General features: G+C 28.5%; 3 protein-coding genes across 4 annotated transcripts; all 3 read left to right on the top strand.

The window, feature by feature from the left end:
* The first annotated feature begins 2,788 nt into the window (after positions 1–2,788).
* LOC149494084 (uncharacterized) lies at positions 2,789–7,632 on the top strand. The gene is made up of 6 exons (XM_089724633.1): positions 2,789–3,203; positions 4,533–4,679; positions 4,792–4,869; positions 4,942–5,094; positions 5,194–5,346; positions 5,452–7,632. Exons 1-6 carry the CDS (start codon positions 2,807–2,809, stop codon positions 7,506–7,508), a joined length of 2,985 nt encoding a protein of 994 aa, XP_089580759.1. The 5' UTR covers positions 2,789–2,806; the 3' UTR covers positions 7,509–7,632.
* Positions 7,633–10,135: 2,503 nt separating this feature from the next.
* Positions 10,136–12,814, top strand: LOC149494083 (uncharacterized). Of its 2 annotated transcripts, none has more exons than XM_089724853.1 (5): positions 10,136–10,326; positions 11,460–11,509; positions 11,605–11,695; positions 12,113–12,180; positions 12,390–12,814. In XM_089724853.1, the coding sequence occupies exons 2-5, from the start codon at positions 11,483–11,485 to the stop codon at positions 12,603–12,605; spliced, it is 402 nt and encodes a 133-aa protein (XP_089580979.1). In that variant the 5' UTR covers positions 10,136–10,326; positions 11,460–11,482; the 3' UTR covers positions 12,606–12,814. The 2 variants fall into 2 exon arrangements, with proteins under 2 accessions (XP_089580979.1, XP_089580978.1); XM_089724852.1 differs by lacking the exon at positions 10,136–10,326 and adding an exon at positions 11,145–11,349.
* Positions 12,815–14,543: 1,729 nt separating this feature from the next.
* Positions 14,544–19,243, top strand: LOC119370666 (uncharacterized). Its single transcript, XM_089724946.1, has 6 exons — positions 14,544–14,951; positions 16,267–16,422; positions 16,546–16,623; positions 16,696–16,782; positions 16,924–17,076; positions 17,183–19,243. Exons 1-6 carry the CDS (start codon positions 14,588–14,590, stop codon positions 19,234–19,236), a joined length of 2,892 nt encoding a protein of 963 aa, XP_089581072.1. The 5' UTR covers positions 14,544–14,587; the 3' UTR covers positions 19,237–19,243.
* Positions 19,244–20,466: the final 1,223 nt, after the last annotated feature.

The raw sequence follows: 20,466 nt of genomic DNA, 5'->3' as shown, positions 1-20,466 counted from the left end.
TTGAATCAAAAATTATATTACGAGATCTGAATTTCAAAAACAAAAATATTTCTAAAATTAGTTAGATAAACGTGAATATATATATAAAATAAAAATTAGAATTTTTAATTGAATTCAAATATTCCTAATCAGTTCAAATGATTTCTTTTTTTTTTACATAAAAATATTAGAATTTCTAATTAAATTAATATCTGTGTTTTTTAAAATGTTTATCCTTTATTGTCATAATAATAAATTACTAAAGATATTTTTATCTCCATCTTATTATTTTCCTCTCCATTCCCACATTTATAGATACTATTATTTTTTATAACGTACGTTGCATATTAACAATTCTCGTTATATTTTCATTTTTTATACTCTTTTAATTTTTTATTTGTATAATATTAAAACATAAGTTTTTTGTTAGATTATAATAAATACAATTGGTTAACTTGTATTAAACTATGACGTATAAGCTACTTGCAAAAATTATTTCTTATGCACTTGATTCTATTTTATTTAATAAAATGATCTCAAAATAAAGTTTAATCTAATCCTTATACCTAATCATTCAGTTCCTAATTTATGAAAACAGATTCTTAAAACTCTAATAAGTGCTCAGAAAGAAAATCAAGTTTTCACTCAGCCTTCAACCCTTACCCTCAATCGCAAATCAATATCTATATATAGTTATAATGAAAAATAATAATAAATTTTTTTTATTGGTAGGTAAAAGAAAAGAAATAAAAAAATTATCTTAATTAATAATGATAATCATTTTGACTACAGTGATACTATTACTTACCTAATGCATTAGAGAAAGGAATAAATGAACAAACACACAAACTCTTGAAATCCAAAAAATGATCCAAAATAAAAATATATAGTTCTAATTTTTTCCAGTTTTCTAAACACTATCTTCTTTTAAGTCAAACAGATTTAGGATATAAGAGAAGAAAATGTCAAAAAAAATTAAAATTATTTAACCAGGCCATCTATTTATTGTAGGGAAGATACAAATCTCTTACTAAATTAAAATTATAGTAGTTACAAATTATTCAGTAACGAAAAAGAAAATAAAAAATTATTATTAAGAATAAAATTTCAAAACACACCTAACAAAAACAAACGTTTCAAAAAAAAAAAAAAAAAATATATATATATATATATATATATATATATATATATATATATCAATAAAATATTATATATATTTTTAAAATTAAAGGTTCAATTGTTTACCATCCCATATTTAATTATGTAAATTCTATTTGAAAATTTAATTTTTAAAAAATATATCTATTCAAATATGACAAACATAAAGAATAAAAATAATATACTTTTTCTTCTTTTTTATCTCTCTCCTAAAGAAAATATTATATTATATATTTTCTATTTGAAAATTTATTTTTTAATAATATATCCAATCATATCATATAAACAAAAAAATATTAATAAAAAAATTTTGTTTTCTTTTTTTTATCTATATCTTAAAAGAATTAAATATTTAATAAATAAAATATAAAAAATTTTCAAATGTCTCATTATCAAAAAAATTATTTTTTTGATTCATTAGGAGGTTTGATGGACAAAATAATACTGTGGACTACACTACAATCAAATTGGTAAATTCACCTAATAAAAAAATATTTTAATGTATATAGATATATAAAATATATCAATAAAATATTATTTTTTAAAATTAAAAATTTCAACCGTCTACTATCCAGATTTAATTATGTAAGTTCTATTTGAAAATTTACTTTTTAAAAAATTTATCCAATCAAACTTTACAAACATTAAAAAACAAAAACATTAATAAAAATAATATAATTTTTTCTTTTTTGATCTCTCTCCTAAATAAAATATTATATTTATTCTATTTGAAAATTTATTTTTTTAAATAAAATTCAAACATATCATACAAACACAAAGAAAATTTTCTTTCTTTAAATATATATATATATATATATATCCTAAAATAATTAAATATTTAATAAATAAAATATAAAAAAATTTTTAAATATCTCATTATCGTATATATTCATTAAAAACTAAATTTAATAAAGATAAAACTTAAAATTTTAAAATGCTTAATTATTTATATATATTTATTTTAAAAATAATTTTTTTATTCATTAGGAGACATAATAGGTGGAAAGAACACTGTGGGCTATACAATAATGAAATTTGTGAAAACACTTATGGTCGAGAGGATTTGAACTCGAGACATCTCACTCCTCACATAAGTGAGAAGATAATCGGCCGCACATGATTGACTGAAAAAATAATTTCTATAAATTATATCCAATTAACGAATAAACTGTAATTTTTTAATTGGCCGTCATTAAGGGTACTTTAAAACATTTTAAATTTTATTAAGGGTGATATAAAATCTTATTATTCCCCCCTTATTCCCACTTTTATATATAATTATAGATAGATTATCGACTATATACACATCTTGAGAAATTTCACCTAAAAATTAATAATAATAATAATAATAATAATAATATAATAATATAATAATAATGACAACAATATAACACTAAATATTGAGAAAATTAAAATTCTTTGATTTGATAAACTATTTTTATAAAAACCTTCTTTGAAAGCAACTCTAACGCGCTTTCAATAATTTATTTTCCACAAGATGGGTCTACGCACACTTATTTTCCACAAGATGGGTCTATGCACACTTATTTTCCATACAATTTATTTTCCACAAGATGGGTCTATGCACACTTATTTTCCATACTTCTATATTATATATTTTCTAACATTGGTCCATTAAATTAATTTGCCATGTCCCTATAAAAGACAAATGCATCAAGAACATCTGATTCATTACACAAATATGAAAATGGTATTGATTGGAAAGAGTTGGATGTTGCTGATGATTACGAGTTTATTATTACAAAGTAGTAGTTGTAATGGTTGTTTGAAGCATGAGAAAATTGCTCTCTTGCAACTCAAGTCTTCCTTCAGACATTCTGATAATAGCCCCATGGCGGCTTGGGGAAGTGTTGAGAATTGTTGTAATTGGACAAGAGTTGAGTGCAATCATAATACTGGGGAAGTTGATGAACTCGATCTTTACGGCGTACAATATTCTAATTCAGAAGAGTGGTATCTAAATGCTTCTTTATTTCTTCCCTTTCATAAATTGAAAGTTCTCGATTTAGGTTCCAACAACATAGCTGGATGGATCAAGAATAAAGGTATCTATCTATTTATTTTATTATACAATTAATTATAATCATTTGCAAATCAATAAACGATGCTAGCTTTTCTAGTTTTAGCCATCCGATATCTGAAATCTTCTGATTCGACTCATTCGGGTTCACGCCGGACTACAAAAGGGGCACATCACTCCCTCCAAGTGTTTAAAGGGACTCTATATCCAGGGTTCAAACTCGAGACATCTAGTTAAGGGAGACGGGATCTCTGCTATCCCATTTCACCCCTCGAGTATAAACGAGGCCAGCTTTAAATGAAGATAACGATTATTAAATTATATTACTCATAATTATAATTCTTTATTCAGGTTTTGAAAAGCAACCAACACTTAACAATCTGTAGATTCTTGAGTTAAGTTAGAGCATCTCCAATACAAACATGGATTGCTCTTATTTAATTGCCACATCAGAAAAATGGAAAAACTTTTTGAAAAATTATCTTCAATGCTAATATCTATTTAGGATGTCGAGCTGATATGTCAAAAAAAATTAATAGACATTGTCTGGTACACCTTCTATTTCTAGAGGTCTCTTAGACAATGTTAACATTTATTGTTCTTTGGTGATTGGTTGCATATCAAATTGTGAGCCCAGAAAATAGAGAAAAAAGAGAATGAAAGAAAATTCAAAACTAATGTATTGGGCAGAGTTTTTTAAAATTCATTGTCTATAAGTAGACATTCAACCACATCATTATTTACACATTCTATTTCATATGACACATCGAGCCACAATCCACGTTAACATTGGAGATGCTCTTATAATATGTTCAACAGCATCAGTCTAAAATGTCTAGGTGGTCTTTCATCTTTAAAATTTTTAAATTTGTATAGCAACAATCTCAAAGGAATTATTGATATTAAAGGTCAGCTTTCACTTCACTCTTTTTATTTTTATTTTCTTTGGAAAAATCAATTTGAAATTTTTACCTAAGTCATCATATATGTATTTATAGCTAAACTCATTCTATTTTTGTGTATCAGCTATTAAACAAAGGAAAAATCATATGTATATGTGCAAAATTGAATAATTTGAAGAATTTACAGGAGTTGAATATGGGAGGCAACCAAATTGAAGGCTTTAAATATTTGCTTGATATGAATTGATTTTTCATTGCATTCATTAATTATTTTGATTGCTTTTTTTTAGTATTGGAAAATGAGATTCGAACCTGAATTTATTGTCAAGTCAGTGCAATTATCATAATAGAATTTCAATGTATTTACGACTACATTATATCTTGGCGTGCAATTGTTTTGATTGCTTAATTAAATAAGTTAAAAAAATATTGTATATATGTCGGTGATGAAGAATTGCTGAAGTTGAGGAATCTGGAGCGCCTTAGCTTAAGAGGAAATCTCTTTAATAACAGTAATCTATCATTCCTCAAAGGGCTCTCATCTCTCAAAAGTCTGGACATAAGCAGCAATCAATTCGAAGGACCATTCAATTTCAAAGGTTAAATAAGTTTATTTTCCCTCTCATTATGATTCAGTTTAAAATAATTTGAATAGAAAATTGTGTATAATTAAATGATCTAATTAGTCTTTTTTTTTTTTTTACTAATCAGAACTACGAACCTTAAAAAGCTTAGAGGAGCTGGACTTGAGTGGAAATAACAACATTACAAAATTTGTGGACCCACCAGGTGCACTTACAATCTTGATTAATATGTGTTTTGGTAATTATTGACATACATAGATTCTATTCTCACTTGCAGATAAAAGAAGTCTAAGCAACTTAAGTCTCCTTCTAGATTCTATCACCATAGATGGAAGAAGCCATCTTGTAGAATCCTTGGGGAAATTCCCCTATCTCAAAGCCCTATCTCTACGCTTTTGCGAAATTTTCAATGCAACATCATTTGGTCAAGGTAATTAAGTTAACTTATACTGTAAATTAGCTTGTTGGCAATTACTCTTCTGTTTATTTCAATTATTTCACACGCTTTACTTTTTTGGTATTTTGATAGACTTGCTTAATTTCAAAAACTTAGAGCATTTGGACTTAAGTTATTCTACTATCGAGAGTGGCTTTCATCTACAAAGCATTGGAATGATGAGGAATCTTAAAACTATATCATTGCAATATTGTGAACTCACTGGATCCATACCTACCGACAGAGGTATATTTGAGAAAATCCCCTCTCTATGTTGTATCATCTCTTTCAAAAAGTTAGAGATTTTAGCTAATTAAATCTTTATTTTTATTATAAATTTATAACTTTCAGGTCTTTGTGAATTAAAGTATCTGCAGCAACTAGACTTAAGCGGAAATCAATTCAATGGTAGCTTGCCATGGTGTCTAGCAAATTTGACATCCCTTAAACTATTAGATCTCTCTTATAATAATTTTATAGGAGATGTTGCTTTATCTCCTCTTAGGAGTTTAACATCCCTTGAACACATAAACCTCTTTGGAAATCTCTTTCAAATCCCAATCTCGCTCTCTCCATTTTTCAACCATTCAAAGCTCAATTATTTGGATTGTCAAGATAATAAAATATATGTGGCAATGGATGATCATAATTTGACTCCAAAGTTTCAACTAGACATTCTCAAATTATCTAGCTATCATTTATATGGTAGTGGAAAGCTTCCCGGGTTCCTCCATCATCAGTATAACCTACAAGTAGTTGATCTCTCACACAATAGAATTCAAGGGAATTTTCCAAATTGGTTGTTAGAGAATAATACAAAACTAGAGCAACTTCATTTAGCCAATAATTCTCTTTCTGGGTCTTTTCAGTTACCTACTCATTCTCTTTTGAATTTATCAATACTGGATGTCTCTGATAATTGCTTGTATGGGTACCTTCCAAAAAAAATGGGAATATATTTTCCAAAGTTGAGAGATTTAAACATGAGAAGAAATGGTTTGAATGGAAACATTCCCTCTTCACTCGGAAATATGAGCTTATTGACAAAATTAGACTTATCCGACAATAATTTATCAGGTAGTATACCAGAGCAGTTGATCATGGGTTGTATCTCATTAGATGAACTTATACTTTCAGATAATTCTTTGCAAGGACAAATATTTCCTGAGAGTGCTAACTTGGAATATTTGGAAAAATTACTTCTGGATGGTAATCGATTGAGCACAAGTATACCAAATAGTTTGTCTAACTGTACTAGTTTGACAATATTTGATGTGAGTGGTAACCATCTCTTTGGAAATATCCCAAAATGGATAGGAAATATGTCTTCTCTTGAAATTTTAGATCTTTCACTCAATAGTATCTCTGGAAGCTTACCATCCAATTTTTGCCCTAATTCTTACCTAAGAGAAATTTATTTGGCAAAAAATAAGCTGCAAGGATCTCTCAGAAATGTTTTTAGTGATTGTTATAGTTTGAAGGTGTTAGACATAAGCCATAATAAGTTGATAGGAAAAATTCCAACATGGATTGTCAACATTTCTACGTTGAGCTATATTTTGTTAAGTCATAATAATTTTATTGGTGAACTTCCAATTAAATTATGTGGGTTACAAGAACTAAGTTTGATTGATTTTTCTCATAATAATCTTTTTGGTCATATTCTCCCATGTCTGACATTGCATAGTGATTGGTCTAGAGAGCCTGAACTTCAACCTCCTTACCCATCACCTATGCAACCTTTAGAATTTACAAATAAAAATGCAACTTATTCTTACCAATGGGAAACCCTCCTATATCTTTCAGGCATTGATTTCTCTTGTAACAAATTTTCAGGAGAAATTCCACCTGAAATTGAAAATCTTAGTGAAATCCAAGTGTTGAATTTGTCTCATAACATTTTGACTGGACCAATTCCACAAACATTTTCAAATTTGAGGCAAATCGAGAGTTTAGATCTTTCTTATAATAATTTGGAAGGAAAAATTCCCTCTCAGCTTACTCAATTATATTTTTTAGCAATTTTTAGTGTAGCACATAACAATTTATCTGGCAAGACACCTGAGAGGGTTGGTCAATTTGCAACATTTGAACAAGGCAGTTATGAGGGAAATTCTTTCCTCTGTGGATTACCTCTTCCAAAGCCTTGCGATACAACCACATCTCCGCCACTGATGCCAACAACTTCAACGGATGAAAAAGAAGAAAATGGCTTCATCGACATGGGTGTTTTCTATGTGAGTTTTGTGGTATCTTACATCATAGTATTATTGGGAATAGTTGCAATTTTGTATATAAATCCATATTGGCGTCGAGTATGGTTCTACTATATAGAATTGACTACCACCAATTGCTACTATTTTTTTGTCGACAATATTTCTTTATTGTCCAAGTTTGGAGTTTCATAATATTGTGTCTTGTCAGATACTATTGAGTTTATGCATTTTCAGTATTTCATAATTCATGTTGTAACTCTTATAATGAATAATGAATGTAATAAAGTGAATTATCAGTTTTAAGTGTGTTAGAAAATATTAGTTGCATCTTAACCTGATCTGTAATCTCTTTAATAACAAGATCCTACCATTCCTTAAAGGGCTTTCATCTGTCAAACAAATTGTATATACTGCACAGTCAATTTTAGTGTTCGACAGATAAACTGAAGTTTATTTGTCCAAAAATAATTATTTTCTAATAATTTCAGTTTTGAGCTATCTCCCTCTGTCATAATAAATTTGTCTTGTATTATGATTTGGATTTCTCGAATCAATCTCCTATTGAAATTGGAAATATTTGTATGATTATTTAATTTGCTAATGTTATATTGCAATCAAAAGAGAATAATAATATATATATTTCAAAAATTTTTTTTTTTTTTAATTTGTATTATTGGGCCACCAGAAAAGCCCAACTTAACCATTTAGCCCATTAGACTGCCAATTTAATAGATGCTTCATCATCATCATATGATATAATTGCAGGCCCAACTTAAGAATAAATAAAATAGTTTAATTTAACCTCCCCTCGAATGTTAACGGGGCAAAATAATTCATGAAATGATTTTTTAAATTTCTTTATATTTTGTTTAAATAAACAATTATTTAAAATAAAATATTGAATTTTGATATTATAATTGTGTTTTTATATTTTGTTATTTAGGAAATATAAATCCAAATACTTATATTATTTATAAATGTTAATTTATGTGTAATATTCTCCCAAAAAAAAAAAAAAAAGATAAAAGACTTCGTCATCTGCTATAGCATTTTATTTATTTCTGTTACTTACAATTTATTTTAAATTAATTATTTTTTTATATTATATATAGCTCCGTCATTTATTATTTATTCAGGATACAAACAGAAGTTTTATCGCATGCCATTTAAATTTATGCAATCAATAGCAATCTTTTTACTCAGTGATTCATTGAGGATTAACAATTTCAATTTTTGTTTCTGAAAAAATCAATTTCTTAAGTTTAAATTTATTAAACATCCGGCAATTGAAATATTAAATTGCAAAATATATAAAATATTTGAAATTATGATGTAATTATTAGGTTGCACATGTGTAAAGTTGAATCAAGCTTATTAATTTAAAGTACCCATGACGGGTTGGCGTATATATAACTTTTTAATCTAATTGAATCCATTAAATATGTAAATCCATGGATTATGAACCAGTACATGAATTATACTAAATAGTACAAAAATTTTAAATAAAATGCAATTATTCAATCTGATGTGTTTTCTCCTATTGTATTATCAAATTTAATATATATAATTATTTTTCTCATAATATTTATATCTATATGTGTAATAAATATATAAAATTTAAAGCATTTTTGCTGACGTCGCGAAATTCTAAAATATTTATTTGTTTAGTCAAAATTCATTTTTTATTACCATTTATAGATATTGGTGGATTGAAATTAATATCATTAATAAGTTTTAGTAATTAATGAATTAAAAATAATGTTGATACTTTGAAAACGTTTCAACTTTAGTCTTTAATAAATAATAAAACATTTCAGTTGCTTTTACTGATTCATGAGTTAATAGTATCATAAATATTATTGAAAATAAACTAAAATTATAAAATAATTAAAATGTATCAATTAGGATAAAATTAATAATAATAGTCAATATATCATTAATATATTTATCATTTTGAAATCATTAATAATTAATAATAATTAATAAAATATCTCATTTTAATTCAAATCATTTGAAATTAATTTAAATAAATATTTTTTCTAATAAGGCTCTTTATAAACGTGATAAATGGTTATATAATTTATGATATATAAAAACATTTTAAATATAGCTGGAAGATGTTTTTTATAATGAGAGTTTCATAATGTATTTTATATTTATTTTAAATATAACTTTTAAATTACAATTCACTAAATAGCTTTAAATGCAATAAAACTTAATCATGATTTGGACAATACATAAAAATGTTTTAATATAGTTTTGAATACTGCCAAAACATTTATAATATAATTTTGATTAGTTGAATTTAATTATGATTGAAATATTATAAAAAAATTTAAATGTAACTTTAAAATAAATATAATTGGAAGAAACTTTTTAAAATTAAAGTTTTATACTAAGAATTCACCTAATATTTGTTTTAATTATACTTTTCATGTGAAAAAATGACAAGCACAAATACTAGACTAACAGAGCAATAAATCAAAATAAAATTGTAGAAAGATTAAAATAATAAGAAATTACTAATAAAATTGTATTTAAGAACATTCAATAATTTAATAAAAAATCAAAAGTTATTTTTTTTTTTTTGGAGGAATAAAAAAAAATCATAAGTTATAACTGTGCACATCACATGTAAGCCACCAGTTGGAATATAATTAAGACAATCCGAATTCTAAACTAATTTATTACAACATGAATTAGCTACAATAAACGAGTATTAATTATTTCCCTTAAAAAAAGATAATTATTTCTTAATCTTAAATTATAAATCCAAAAATCACCTTGTAGATGAAAATGGTGTCGAGAAGCATATTAACATTTCCCTCCTCGTCCTACGCAAGTGTCATTTATCATCAGGTGTCAGCTCTCAGCTGCCAAATACGGAGAGGGAGAGAGGGCGCACAGTAAATTTCCGTATCTCTTCGCTATCCATACCATTATCGGCATAACTCTCTCCCTCCTCTGTCTCCGAAATCTCCTTGAAGCGAATTTGTTTTTCTAATCACAGGTAATTCCGACTATTTGCTTTTTTTCTTTTTTTTTTTTGGAATTCTCTTTAATGGTTTCATTCTCTAAATTAGGTTTTCAGCTGGATATTTCGTTTTGCTTTCTTTGTTTCTGATGATTGGTGAGGTGAGCTTAAATATAGCATACATTAATAATGTTATATCAATCTGATTTTGATTAATCACTCAAAGAAGAAAAACCCTGTATATAATTTATATAGCCATATGATCTGCTTCATCCTGTTAGCTAAAAATGGCAGAGCTGACGAGCCAAGAGAGGAGACATGCATTTGATGGTGATGTCGCAAAAGATATATAATTTATCAATAGTCTAATCTGAAAATAAAACCTAAAAATTAATCTCTTGCTTAAAATAAAAAATGAGACAATTTGGACACAACTCTACCTCTAAAAGAAAGAAAAAGAAAATTAATGGGTAGTAGCCTTCTTTTTTGAAAATTCATATATGACTTCGTAGGCTTTTTTTTTTTTTTTTTTTTTTTTTTCCATTTTTAATGTACCCAATAAACTCATAAGTCATAGAAAGAGACCCGGAAGTCTTTCTTCTTCCATAACTGAACAATAAGAGTGCCCTAATGAATCAATGATTAGTCATTTCCTTAGACAATATGTAGCAGCATCACTTTACAGTAGAAAGACAAAGGAAAAACATAAGAAAGTGGAAGAAAAATCCTCCCCTTCTTAAAGTTTTCATGTTGGAGAGAAAACTCATTATGTGGGTCCCAAGTCCATGTATATTTAAGCAGTGTATTCCCCATATGCTACCATATTCAATACACAAGCTTTAATTATTTTCAGATTCAAGATTTTAGAAGAAAGAGAGAGAGAGAGAGAGATAGACCTACATACTGTACCTGATATTTGGTGTACTATTAAAACTTCTACTGCTATTCCTGTCTTTACCAATCTTTCTCCTCTCCTCTTCTCTAAATCTTTTCTCCAAATGAGGCCTTCTTTAGTTGTTTCTCTTCTTCTTTTGTCCTTTCTTCTTCATGAGGCTAAAGGTATATTTATATATATATATATATATATATACATGATTGCTAAACTTATTTATCTTATGAACTTGCAAAATTTATAAATCTTTCTAACATGTTTTATTCTTTTGCTGTAGCAATTCGCTTGGAAAAGGAATTTATGCAAGTGGCGCAGCAAAAGATTCATGTGAGTGTTCATGCTTTTGTTTTCTTTATATAATATAAATATCTTTTTTTTCCAATTTTGATGCGAAATTAAATGAATATTCTTGATTTATGCAGGAGGAGAAGAAGAGTACTTCATTAATAGAAAGAAGTAACAAAAATGGTGGTTTTGGAGATGTTATTCTCTGCAAAGAAGGACAATGCACAGGTACCTTGAAGAAAAGAGTTACTAAAGTATCCAAGAAATCATCACCTCATTGGTTACCAAGAGTTCATGAAGATTATTATGGACCTAGGCTTCATAAACCTAAGCACCATTAATTAGCTTTTCATTACTTTACCTAGCTAGAATGGTTAATTATTAATTGATCACTAGTAGTTCGTTTTTTTAAGCTGGTCTCTGACATAGGAGCTGCAGTTGCAGTAGGGTTTTAGAAAGATTTAAACCCATGACCATGTACTGAACTCAAAAGCAAGATTTTCCCCAGAGAAACTGATGAAACTACAAATTCTTTAATCATTAGTAATTTCTTGAGGAAAAATAAAATAAAATATCAATTTATTAAGAAATTCAAATATTAATTTCTTGCATAGTCTAAATGATTCTTGATATTTATTGTTGCAGGAATGAGCAGTAGAAAACTTGCTACTGTGACCACATCTACTATTTTCACCACCACCACCACCACTAAGGTTGGTTACTAATTACTATATAGTAAAAAATAAATTTCTATTTTTTTAAACAAAAAAAAAAAAAAAAAAAAAAAAAAAAAAAAAGAAGTTAAATTTCTTTAATTAGGTTTGACCTAGGAGAGGTAGCAGAAGAGTACTTGGAGGTGGCTACTCATCTGCTACCTTTTTTATGTCAAAAGCTCCAGCTTAATTATCTGGTTATTGTACAGAAAGAGGAAAATGGAGGGAATAAAGCAGATAGTACAACCATACCAATACCAAAGGGATCAAGATCAGGAAATGGAGAAGTAGGTGGGGAACATGAGAAGTTCACCATTAATTCATCTTCGCCAACTTCTGAGCAACAGAAGATGACCCACGAAGATAACTATGTGGACATTATGGATTATTCTCCAGCAAAAAGAAAGCCTCCCATACATAACTAATTAATTAAATAAAAATATGTACTCTTCAGCTCTAGAGAGAGAAAAGAAAAGAAAAGGGAAGTTGTAGGATAATAAAAAAACACTGATAAAAAGTTGAACAGCATTACAGAAATGCTGCAGTTTTTTAGGGCTAGGAATGATTTTTGTACATACTATATATTCCATTAGCGAAGTTATTTTAATATACTGTGATTTTGATTATTGAGTTACGAACACTTCTATTCCATGGGAGCTTACCACTAGGCTTCTATATAGAACACAACATAAGTATATTTGTACAGAGAATCCTTATTAAATTAAATGATAATGGTTAATTATGTTATTGAAAAAGCTAATAGCATGTATTAATATAGGGAAACCTCACATCGGATGACTGCAAGAGTGAAAAGGTGTGCATATATGAACTATGGTTGAACAAACTTTAAAATATTACGAGGCCTTCTCCGTAGAATTGTAAGGTCTTGCTCGAAAAAAAAAAAAAAAAAAAAAAAAAAAAAAAAAAAAACAACGAGGGGTATTTGAGAAAAAGAAAATGGCAATTGGATATACAAGTCTGAGTCCAATGAAGAGGATTAGGCCATTGTGCTAAATGAAATGAAGTGGTAATCTGAAACGTTTTTTCTCTGTGTTTTGGGCTGGGTCTACCAGGTTTCAGTTATTGAATGCACTGTATGAGTAGTTACAGCTACATGTGGGGATCACGTGTTGTCTCTCGGTCTCAGGTCATGTACACAATGGCCCAAGACAGCCCAGATTGCGGTGAACCATGGGTTGAAAAATGAGCTCAGAAAATGTTCACTTGATGACCCAAATTCAGTACGGCCTTACAAATAGTCTGGCGAGCAAGTAGTTTCCTTAACTTTTCATTTTTCGATTTTAAATCTTCTTTATGTGCATTGGATATGACATAATTGTTAGGATATAATAGTAATTAGACAGGCGTTAGCTCGTATAAATAGGATATTAAATAGATATGATTGTAATTTTTGACAAATCAATATATCCTTATATTATTCTGTTCACTCTTACACTATTATTGACTTTTTACATTAATTAAAATTAATTAATTATCTAAGGTCATGAATATGCACCGAAAATAGTTAAACTTTGTAAATACTTACATTTTCAATTTTCAATTTTCAAAGTGATTGTGAATCAATAATCGCATTGGAAGCCAACCAATTGTGGTTTAGTTGGTCTTCTCATTTACGTAAGAAATTTCGAGATCGAGTCATCTCGACCATAAGAGTTTTCACTAATTTAGTGAGTTAAAGAGAGAGTTATCCCCTGTTGCCCTTAGTATCATTCCAACTTATTAGACCTCCTTATGAAAATATATATAAAAAAATAAAGATTTAACATATTAACTAATTTGGGACAAACAAAAAATGAGAGTTTTTATTATGTCATTATTTGTTACTCTTCTGTTCCAATTTAATAGCAATAAATATGGTATTTTACCTTGTTCTATTTTAAGTATTCATTTAGAATTTTGAGAGCATATTATTTTTTTTTTCAATTTTATCCATATTTATTAAGTGTTTTGTAGCCAAATTAAAAGAAGAGCTTTTAATTTAAAAAAAAATCAATTTAGACATTCTACTATATATCTTTAAAAAATCATTGTATTTTAATCATTTTTTTTTATTCTTATGAAAAGATGACATTAATTTCTTTAGTGATTATGATGAATTTCATGTTCAATGTCATAAATTTATTGTATATCTAATATTTTGGTCCTCTTCTTTGCCGTCTAATTCAAGCTAATTATTGTCAACACTTCCATGAAGTCTTTCAATCCCGTCTTGCACGTTCTTCGTTCGTTGAATCAAAAATTTATTTTCCACAAGATGGGTAGGTCTATGCGCACTTATTTATCATACTTCTATATTATATATTTTCTAACATTGGTCCATTAAATTAATTTGCCATGTCGCTATAAAAGACAAAAGCATCAAGAACATCCGATTCATTACACAAATATGAAAATGGTGTTGATTGGAAAGAGTTGGATGTTGCTGATGATTACGAGTTTATTATTACAAAGTAGTAGTTGTAATGGTTGTTTGAAGCATGAGAAAATTGCTCTCTTGCAACTCAAGTCTTCCTTCAGACATTCTGATAATAGCCCCATGGCGGCTTGGGGAAGTGTTGAGAATTGCTGTAATTGGGAAAGTGTTGAGTGCAATCATAATACTGGGGAAGTTGATGAACTCCATCTTGACGGCTTACAAGATTCTAATTCAGAAGAGTGGTATCTAAATGCTTCTTTATTTCTTCCCTTTCATAAATTGAAAGTTCTCGATTTAGGTTCCAACAACATAGCTGGATGGATCAAGAATAAAGGTATCTATCTATTTATTTTATTATACAATTAATTATAATCATTTGCAAATCAATAAACGATGCTAGCTTTTCTAGTTTTAGCCATCCGATATCTGAAATCTTCTGATTCGACTCATTCGAGTTCACGCGGGCTACAAAAGGGGCATAGCACTCCCTCCAAGTGTTTAAAGGGACTCTATATCCAGGGTTCGAACTCGAGACATCTAGTTAAGGGAGAAGGGATTTCTACTATCTCATTTCACCCCTCGAGTATAAACGAGGCCGGCTTTAAATGAAGATAACGATTATTATATTATATTACTCATAATTATAATTCTTTGTTCAGGTTTTGAAAAGCAACCAACACTTAACAATCTGTAGATTCTTGAGTTAAGTTAGAGAATCTGCAATACAAACGTGGATTGCTCTTATTTAATTGCCACATCAGAAAAATGAAAAACTTTTTGAAAAATTCTCTTCAATGCTAATATCTATTTAGGATGTCGAGCTGATATGTCAAAAAAAATTAATAGACATTGTCTGGTACACCTTCTATTTCTAGAGGTCTCTTAGACAATGTTAACATTTATTGTTCTTTGATGATTGGTTGCATATCAAATTGTGAGCCCAGAAAATAGAGAAAAAAGAGAATGAAAGAAAATTCAAAACTAATGTATTGGGTAGAGTTTTTTAAAATTCATTATCTATAAGTAGACATTCAACCACATCATTATTCACACATTCTATTTCATATGACACATCGGCCACAATTCACGTTAACATTGGAGATGCTCTTATAATATGTTCAACAGCATCAGTCTAAAATGTCTAGGTGGTCTTTCATCTTTAAAATTTTTAAATTTGTATAGCAACAATCTCAAAGGAATTATTGATATTCAAGGTCAGCTTTCACTTCACTCTTTTTAAATTTTTTTTTCTTTGGAAAAATCAATTTGAAATTTTTAGCTAAGTCATCATATATGTGTTTATAGCTAACTCATTCTATTTTTGTGTATCAACTATTAAACAAAGGAAAAATCATATGTATATGTGCAAAATTGAATAATTTGAAGAATTTACAGGAGTTGAATATGGGAGGCAACCAAATTGAAGGCTTTAAATATTTGCATGATACGAATTGATTTTTCATTGCACTCATTAATTATGTTGATTGCTTTTTTTGAGTATTGGAAAAGGGGATTCGAACTTGAATTTATTGTCAGGTCATGCAATTATTATAGAGAATTCAAATGCACTTACCACTACATTACATCTTGGTGTGCAATTGTTTTGATTGCTTAATTAAATAAGTTCAAAAAATATTGTATATATGTAGGTGATGAAGAATTGCTGAAGTTGAGGAATCTGGAGCACCTTAGCTTAGGTGGAAATCTCTTTAATAACAGTATTCTATCATTCCTCAAAGGGCTCTCATCTCTCAAAAGTCTGGACATAGGAAGCAATCAATTCGAAGGACCATTCAATTTCAAAGGTTAAATAAGTTTATTTTCCCTCTCTTTATGATTCAGTTTAAACAATTTGAATAGAAAATTGTGTATAATTAAATGATCTAATTAGTCTTTTTTTTTTTTTTTTTTTTTTTTTTACTAATTAGAACTACGAACCTTAAAAAGCTTAGAGGAGCTGGACTTGAGTGAAAATAACAACATTACAAAATTTGTGGACTTACCAGGTGCACTTTCAATCTTGATTAATATGTGTTTTGGTAATTATTGACATAAATAGATTCTATTCTCACTTGCAGATAAAAGAAGTCTAAGCAACTTAAGTCTCTTTCTAGATTTTATCACCATAGATGGAAGAAGCCATCTTGTAGAATCCTTGGGGAAATTCCCCTATCTCTAAGCTTTTGCAAAATTTTCAATGCAACTATATTTGGTCAAGGTAATTAAGTTAATTTATACTGTAAATTAGCTTGTTGGCAATTACTCTTCTGTGCATTTCAATTATTTCTTTTTTGGTATTTTGATAGACTTGCTTCATTTCAAAAATTTGGAGCATTTGGACTTAAGTTTTTCTATTTTCGAGAGTGGGTTTCATCTACAAAGCATTGGAATGATGAGGAATCTTAAAACTCTATCTTTGCTAAATTGTAGACTCACTGGATCCATACCTGCCGACAGAGGTATATTTAAGAAAATCCCCTCTCTATGTTGCATCATCTCTTTCAGAAAGTTGGAGATTTTAGCTAATAAAATCTTTTATTTTTATTATAAATTTATAACTTTCAGGTCTTTGTGAATTAAAGTATCTGCAGCAACTAGATTTTGGAGGAAATAATTTCAATGGTAGCTTGCCATGGTGTCTAGCAAATTTGACATCCCTTAAACTATTTGATCTCTCTTATAATAATTTTATAGGAGATGTTGCTTTATCTCCTCTTCGGAGTTTAACATCCCTTAAATACCTAAACCTCTTTGGAAATCTCTTTCAAATCCCAATCTCGCTCTCTCCATTTTTCAACCATTCAAAGCTCAATTATTTGGATTGTCAAGAAAATAAAATATATGTGACAATGGATGATCATAATTTGACTCCAAAGTTTCAATTAGACATTCTCAAATTATCTGGCTATCATTTATATGGTAGTGGAAAGCTTCCCAAGTTCCTCTATCATCAGTATAACCTACGAGTAGTCGATCTCTCACACAATAGAATTCAAGGGAAATTTCCAAAGTGGTTGTTAGAGAATAATACAAAACTAGAGGAACTTCATTTAGCCAATAATTCTCTTTCTGGGTCTTTTCAATTACCTACTCATTCTCTTTTGAATTTATCAATACTGGATGTCTCTGATAATTGCTTGTATGGGTACCTTCCAAAAAAAATGGGAATATATTTTCCAAAGCTGAGAGATTTAAACATGAGAAGAAATGGTTTGAGTGGAAACATTCCCTCTTCATTTGGAAATATGAGCTTATTGACAAAATTAGACTTATCCAACAATAATTTATCAGGGAGTATACCAGAGCAGTTGACTATGGTTTGTATCTCATTAAATGAACTTATACTTTCAGATAATTCTTTGCAAGGACAAATATTTCCTGGGAGTGCTAACTTGGAATATTTGGAAAAATTACTTTTGGATGGTAATCAATTGAGCACAAGTGTACCAAACAGTTTGTCTAACTGTACTGGGTTGATAATATTTGATGTCAGTGATAACCATCTCTTTGGAAATATCCCAAAATGGATAGGAAATATGTCTTCTCTTGAAATTTTAGATCTTTCACTAAATAGTATCTCTGGAAGCTTATCATCCAATTTTTGCCCTAATTCTTACCTAAGAGAAATTCATTTGTCAAAAAATAAGCTGCAAGGATCTTTCAGAAATGTTTTTAGTGATTGTTCCAGTTTGATGGTGTTAGACTTAAGCCCTAATAAGTTGATAGGAAAAATTCCAACATGGATTGTCAACATTTCTAGGTTGAGCTATATTTTGTTAAGTCATAATAATTTTATTGGTGAACTTCCAATTCAATTATGTGGGTTAGAACTAAGCTTGGTTGATTTTTCTCATAATAATCTTTCTGGTCATATTCTCCCATGTCTGATATTGAGTAGTGATTGGTCTAGAGAACTTGAAACTCAATCTCCTGACCCACCACCTATGCAACCTTTAGAATTTACAAATAAAAATGCAACTTATTCTTACCAACGGAAAACCCTCCTATATCTTTCAGGGATTGATTTCTCTTGTAACAGATTTTCAGGAGAGATTCCACCTGAAATTGGAAATCTTAGTGAAATCCAAGTGCTGAATTTGTCTCATAACATTTTGACTGGACCAATTCCACAAACATTTTCAAATTCGAGGCAAATCGAGAGTTTAAATCTTTCTTACAATAATTTGGAAGGAAAAATCCCCTCTCAGCTTACTCAATTATATTCATTAGCAGTTTTTAGTGTAGCACATAACAATTTATCTGGCAAGACACCTGAGAGGGTTGCACAATTTGCAACATTTGAACAAGGCAGTTACGAGGGAAATTCTTTCCTCTGTGGATTACCTCTTCCAAAGCCTTGCGATACAACCACATCTCCGCCACTGATGCCAACAACTTCAACGGATGAAAAAGAAGAAAATGGCTTCATCGACATGGGTGTTTTCTATGTGAGTTTTGTGGTATCTTACATCATAGTATTTTTGGGAATAGTTGCAATTTTGTATATAAATCCATATTGGCGTCGAGTATGGTTCTACTATATAGAATTGACTACCACCAATTGCTACTATTTTTTTGTCGACAATATTTCTTTCTTGTCCAAGTTTGGAGTTTCATAATATTGTGTCCTGTCAGATACTATTGAGTTTATGCATTCTCAATATTTCATAATTAATGTTGTAACTCTTGTAATGAATAATGAATGTAATAGAGTGAATTATCGGTTTTAAGTGTGTTAGAAAATATTAATTCCATCTTAACCTGAGCTGTAATCTCTTTAATAACAAGATCCTGCCATTCCTTAAAGGGCTTTCATCTGTCAAACAAATTGTATATACTGTACAGCTAATTTTAGTGTTCGACAGATAAACTGAGGTTTATTTGTCCAAAAATAATTATTTTCTAATAATTTCAGTTTTGAGCTATCTCCCTCTGTCATAATAAATTTGTCTTGTATTATGATTTGGATTTCTCGAATCAATCTCCTATTGAAATTGGAAATATTTGTATGATTATTTAATTTGCTAATGTTATATTGCAATCAAAAGAGAATAATAATAAATATTTTTCAAAATATTATTATTTTTTAATTTGTATTATTGGGCCACCAGAAAAGCCCAACTTAACCATTTAGCCCATTAGACTGCCAATTTAATAGATATGGGCTTCATTATCATCATATGATATAATTGCAGGCCCAACCTAAGAATAAAGAAAATAGTTTAATTTAACTTCCCCTCGAATGTTAACGGGGCAAAATAATTCATGAAATGATTTTTTAAATTTCTTTATATTTTGTTTAAATAAACAATTATTTAAAATAAAATATTGAACTTTGATATTACAATTGTGTTTTTATATTTTGTTATTTAAGAAATATAAATCCAAATACTTATATTATTTATAAATGTTAATTTATGTGTAATATTCTCTCAAAAAAAAAAAAAAGAAGATAAAAGACTTCGTCATCTGCTATAGCATTTTATTTATTTCTGTTACTTATAAATTATTTTAAATAAATTATTTTTTTATATTATATATAGCTCCGTCATTTATTATTTATTCATTATACAAACAGAAGTTTTATCACATGCCATTTAAATTTATGCAATCAATAGCAATCTTTTTACTCAGTGATTCATTGAGGATTAACAATTTCAATTTTTGTTTCTAAAAAAAACAATTTCTTAAGTTTAAATTTATTAAAAAAATCCTGCAATTGAAATATTAAATTACAAACTATATAAAATATTTGAAATTTTGATTTAATCATTAGGTTGCACATATGTAAAATTGAATCGAGCTTATTAATTTAAAGTACTCGCGACGGGTGTACGAATATATAACTT

The sequence above is a fragment of the Jatropha curcas genome, chromosome 8, assembly GCF_041381405.1.
Source record: "Jatropha curcas cultivar XTBG-Jc1 chromosome 8, XTBG_Jcur_1.0, whole genome shotgun sequence".
NCBI classification, from domain to species: domain Eukaryota; kingdom Viridiplantae; phylum Streptophyta; class Magnoliopsida; order Malpighiales; family Euphorbiaceae; genus Jatropha; species Jatropha curcas.
This window is presented reverse-complemented; position numbering and strand designations above follow the sequence as displayed.

Coding starts and splice junctions, on each gene's coding strand:
- LOC119370666 (XM_089724946.1), top strand. CDS start 14,588: ATGAAAATGGTGTTGATTGGAAAGAGTTGGATGTTGCTGATGATTACG. Junction 14,952..16,266: donor TGGATGGATCAAGAATAAAG/GTATCTATCTAT, acceptor GTATATATGTAG/GTGATGAAGAATTGCTGAAG. Junction 16,423..16,545: donor AGGACCATTCAATTTCAAAG/GTTAAATAAGTT, acceptor TTTACTAATTAG/AACTACGAACCTTAAAAAGC.
- LOC149494084 (XM_089724633.1), top strand. CDS start 2,807: ATGCATCAAGAACATCTGATTCATTACACAAATATGAAAATGGTATTG. Junction 5,095..5,193: donor TGCAACATCATTTGGTCAAG/GTAATTAAGTTA, acceptor GTATTTTGATAG/ACTTGCTTAATTTCAAAAAC. Junction 5,347..5,451: donor ATCCATACCTACCGACAGAG/GTATATTTGAGA, acceptor TATAACTTTCAG/GTCTTTGTGAATTAAAGTAT.
- LOC149494083 (XM_089724852.1), top strand. CDS start 11,289: ATGAGGCCTTCTTTAGTTGTTTCTCTTCTTCTTTTGTCCTTTCTTCTT. Junction 11,510..11,604: donor TGGCGCAGCAAAAGATTCAT/GTGAGTGTTCAT, acceptor TGATTTATGCAG/GAGGAGAAGAAGAGTACTTC. Junction 11,696..12,112: donor CAAAGAAGGACAATGCACAG/GTACCTTGAAGA, acceptor TTATTGTTGCAG/GAATGAGCAGTAGAAAACTT.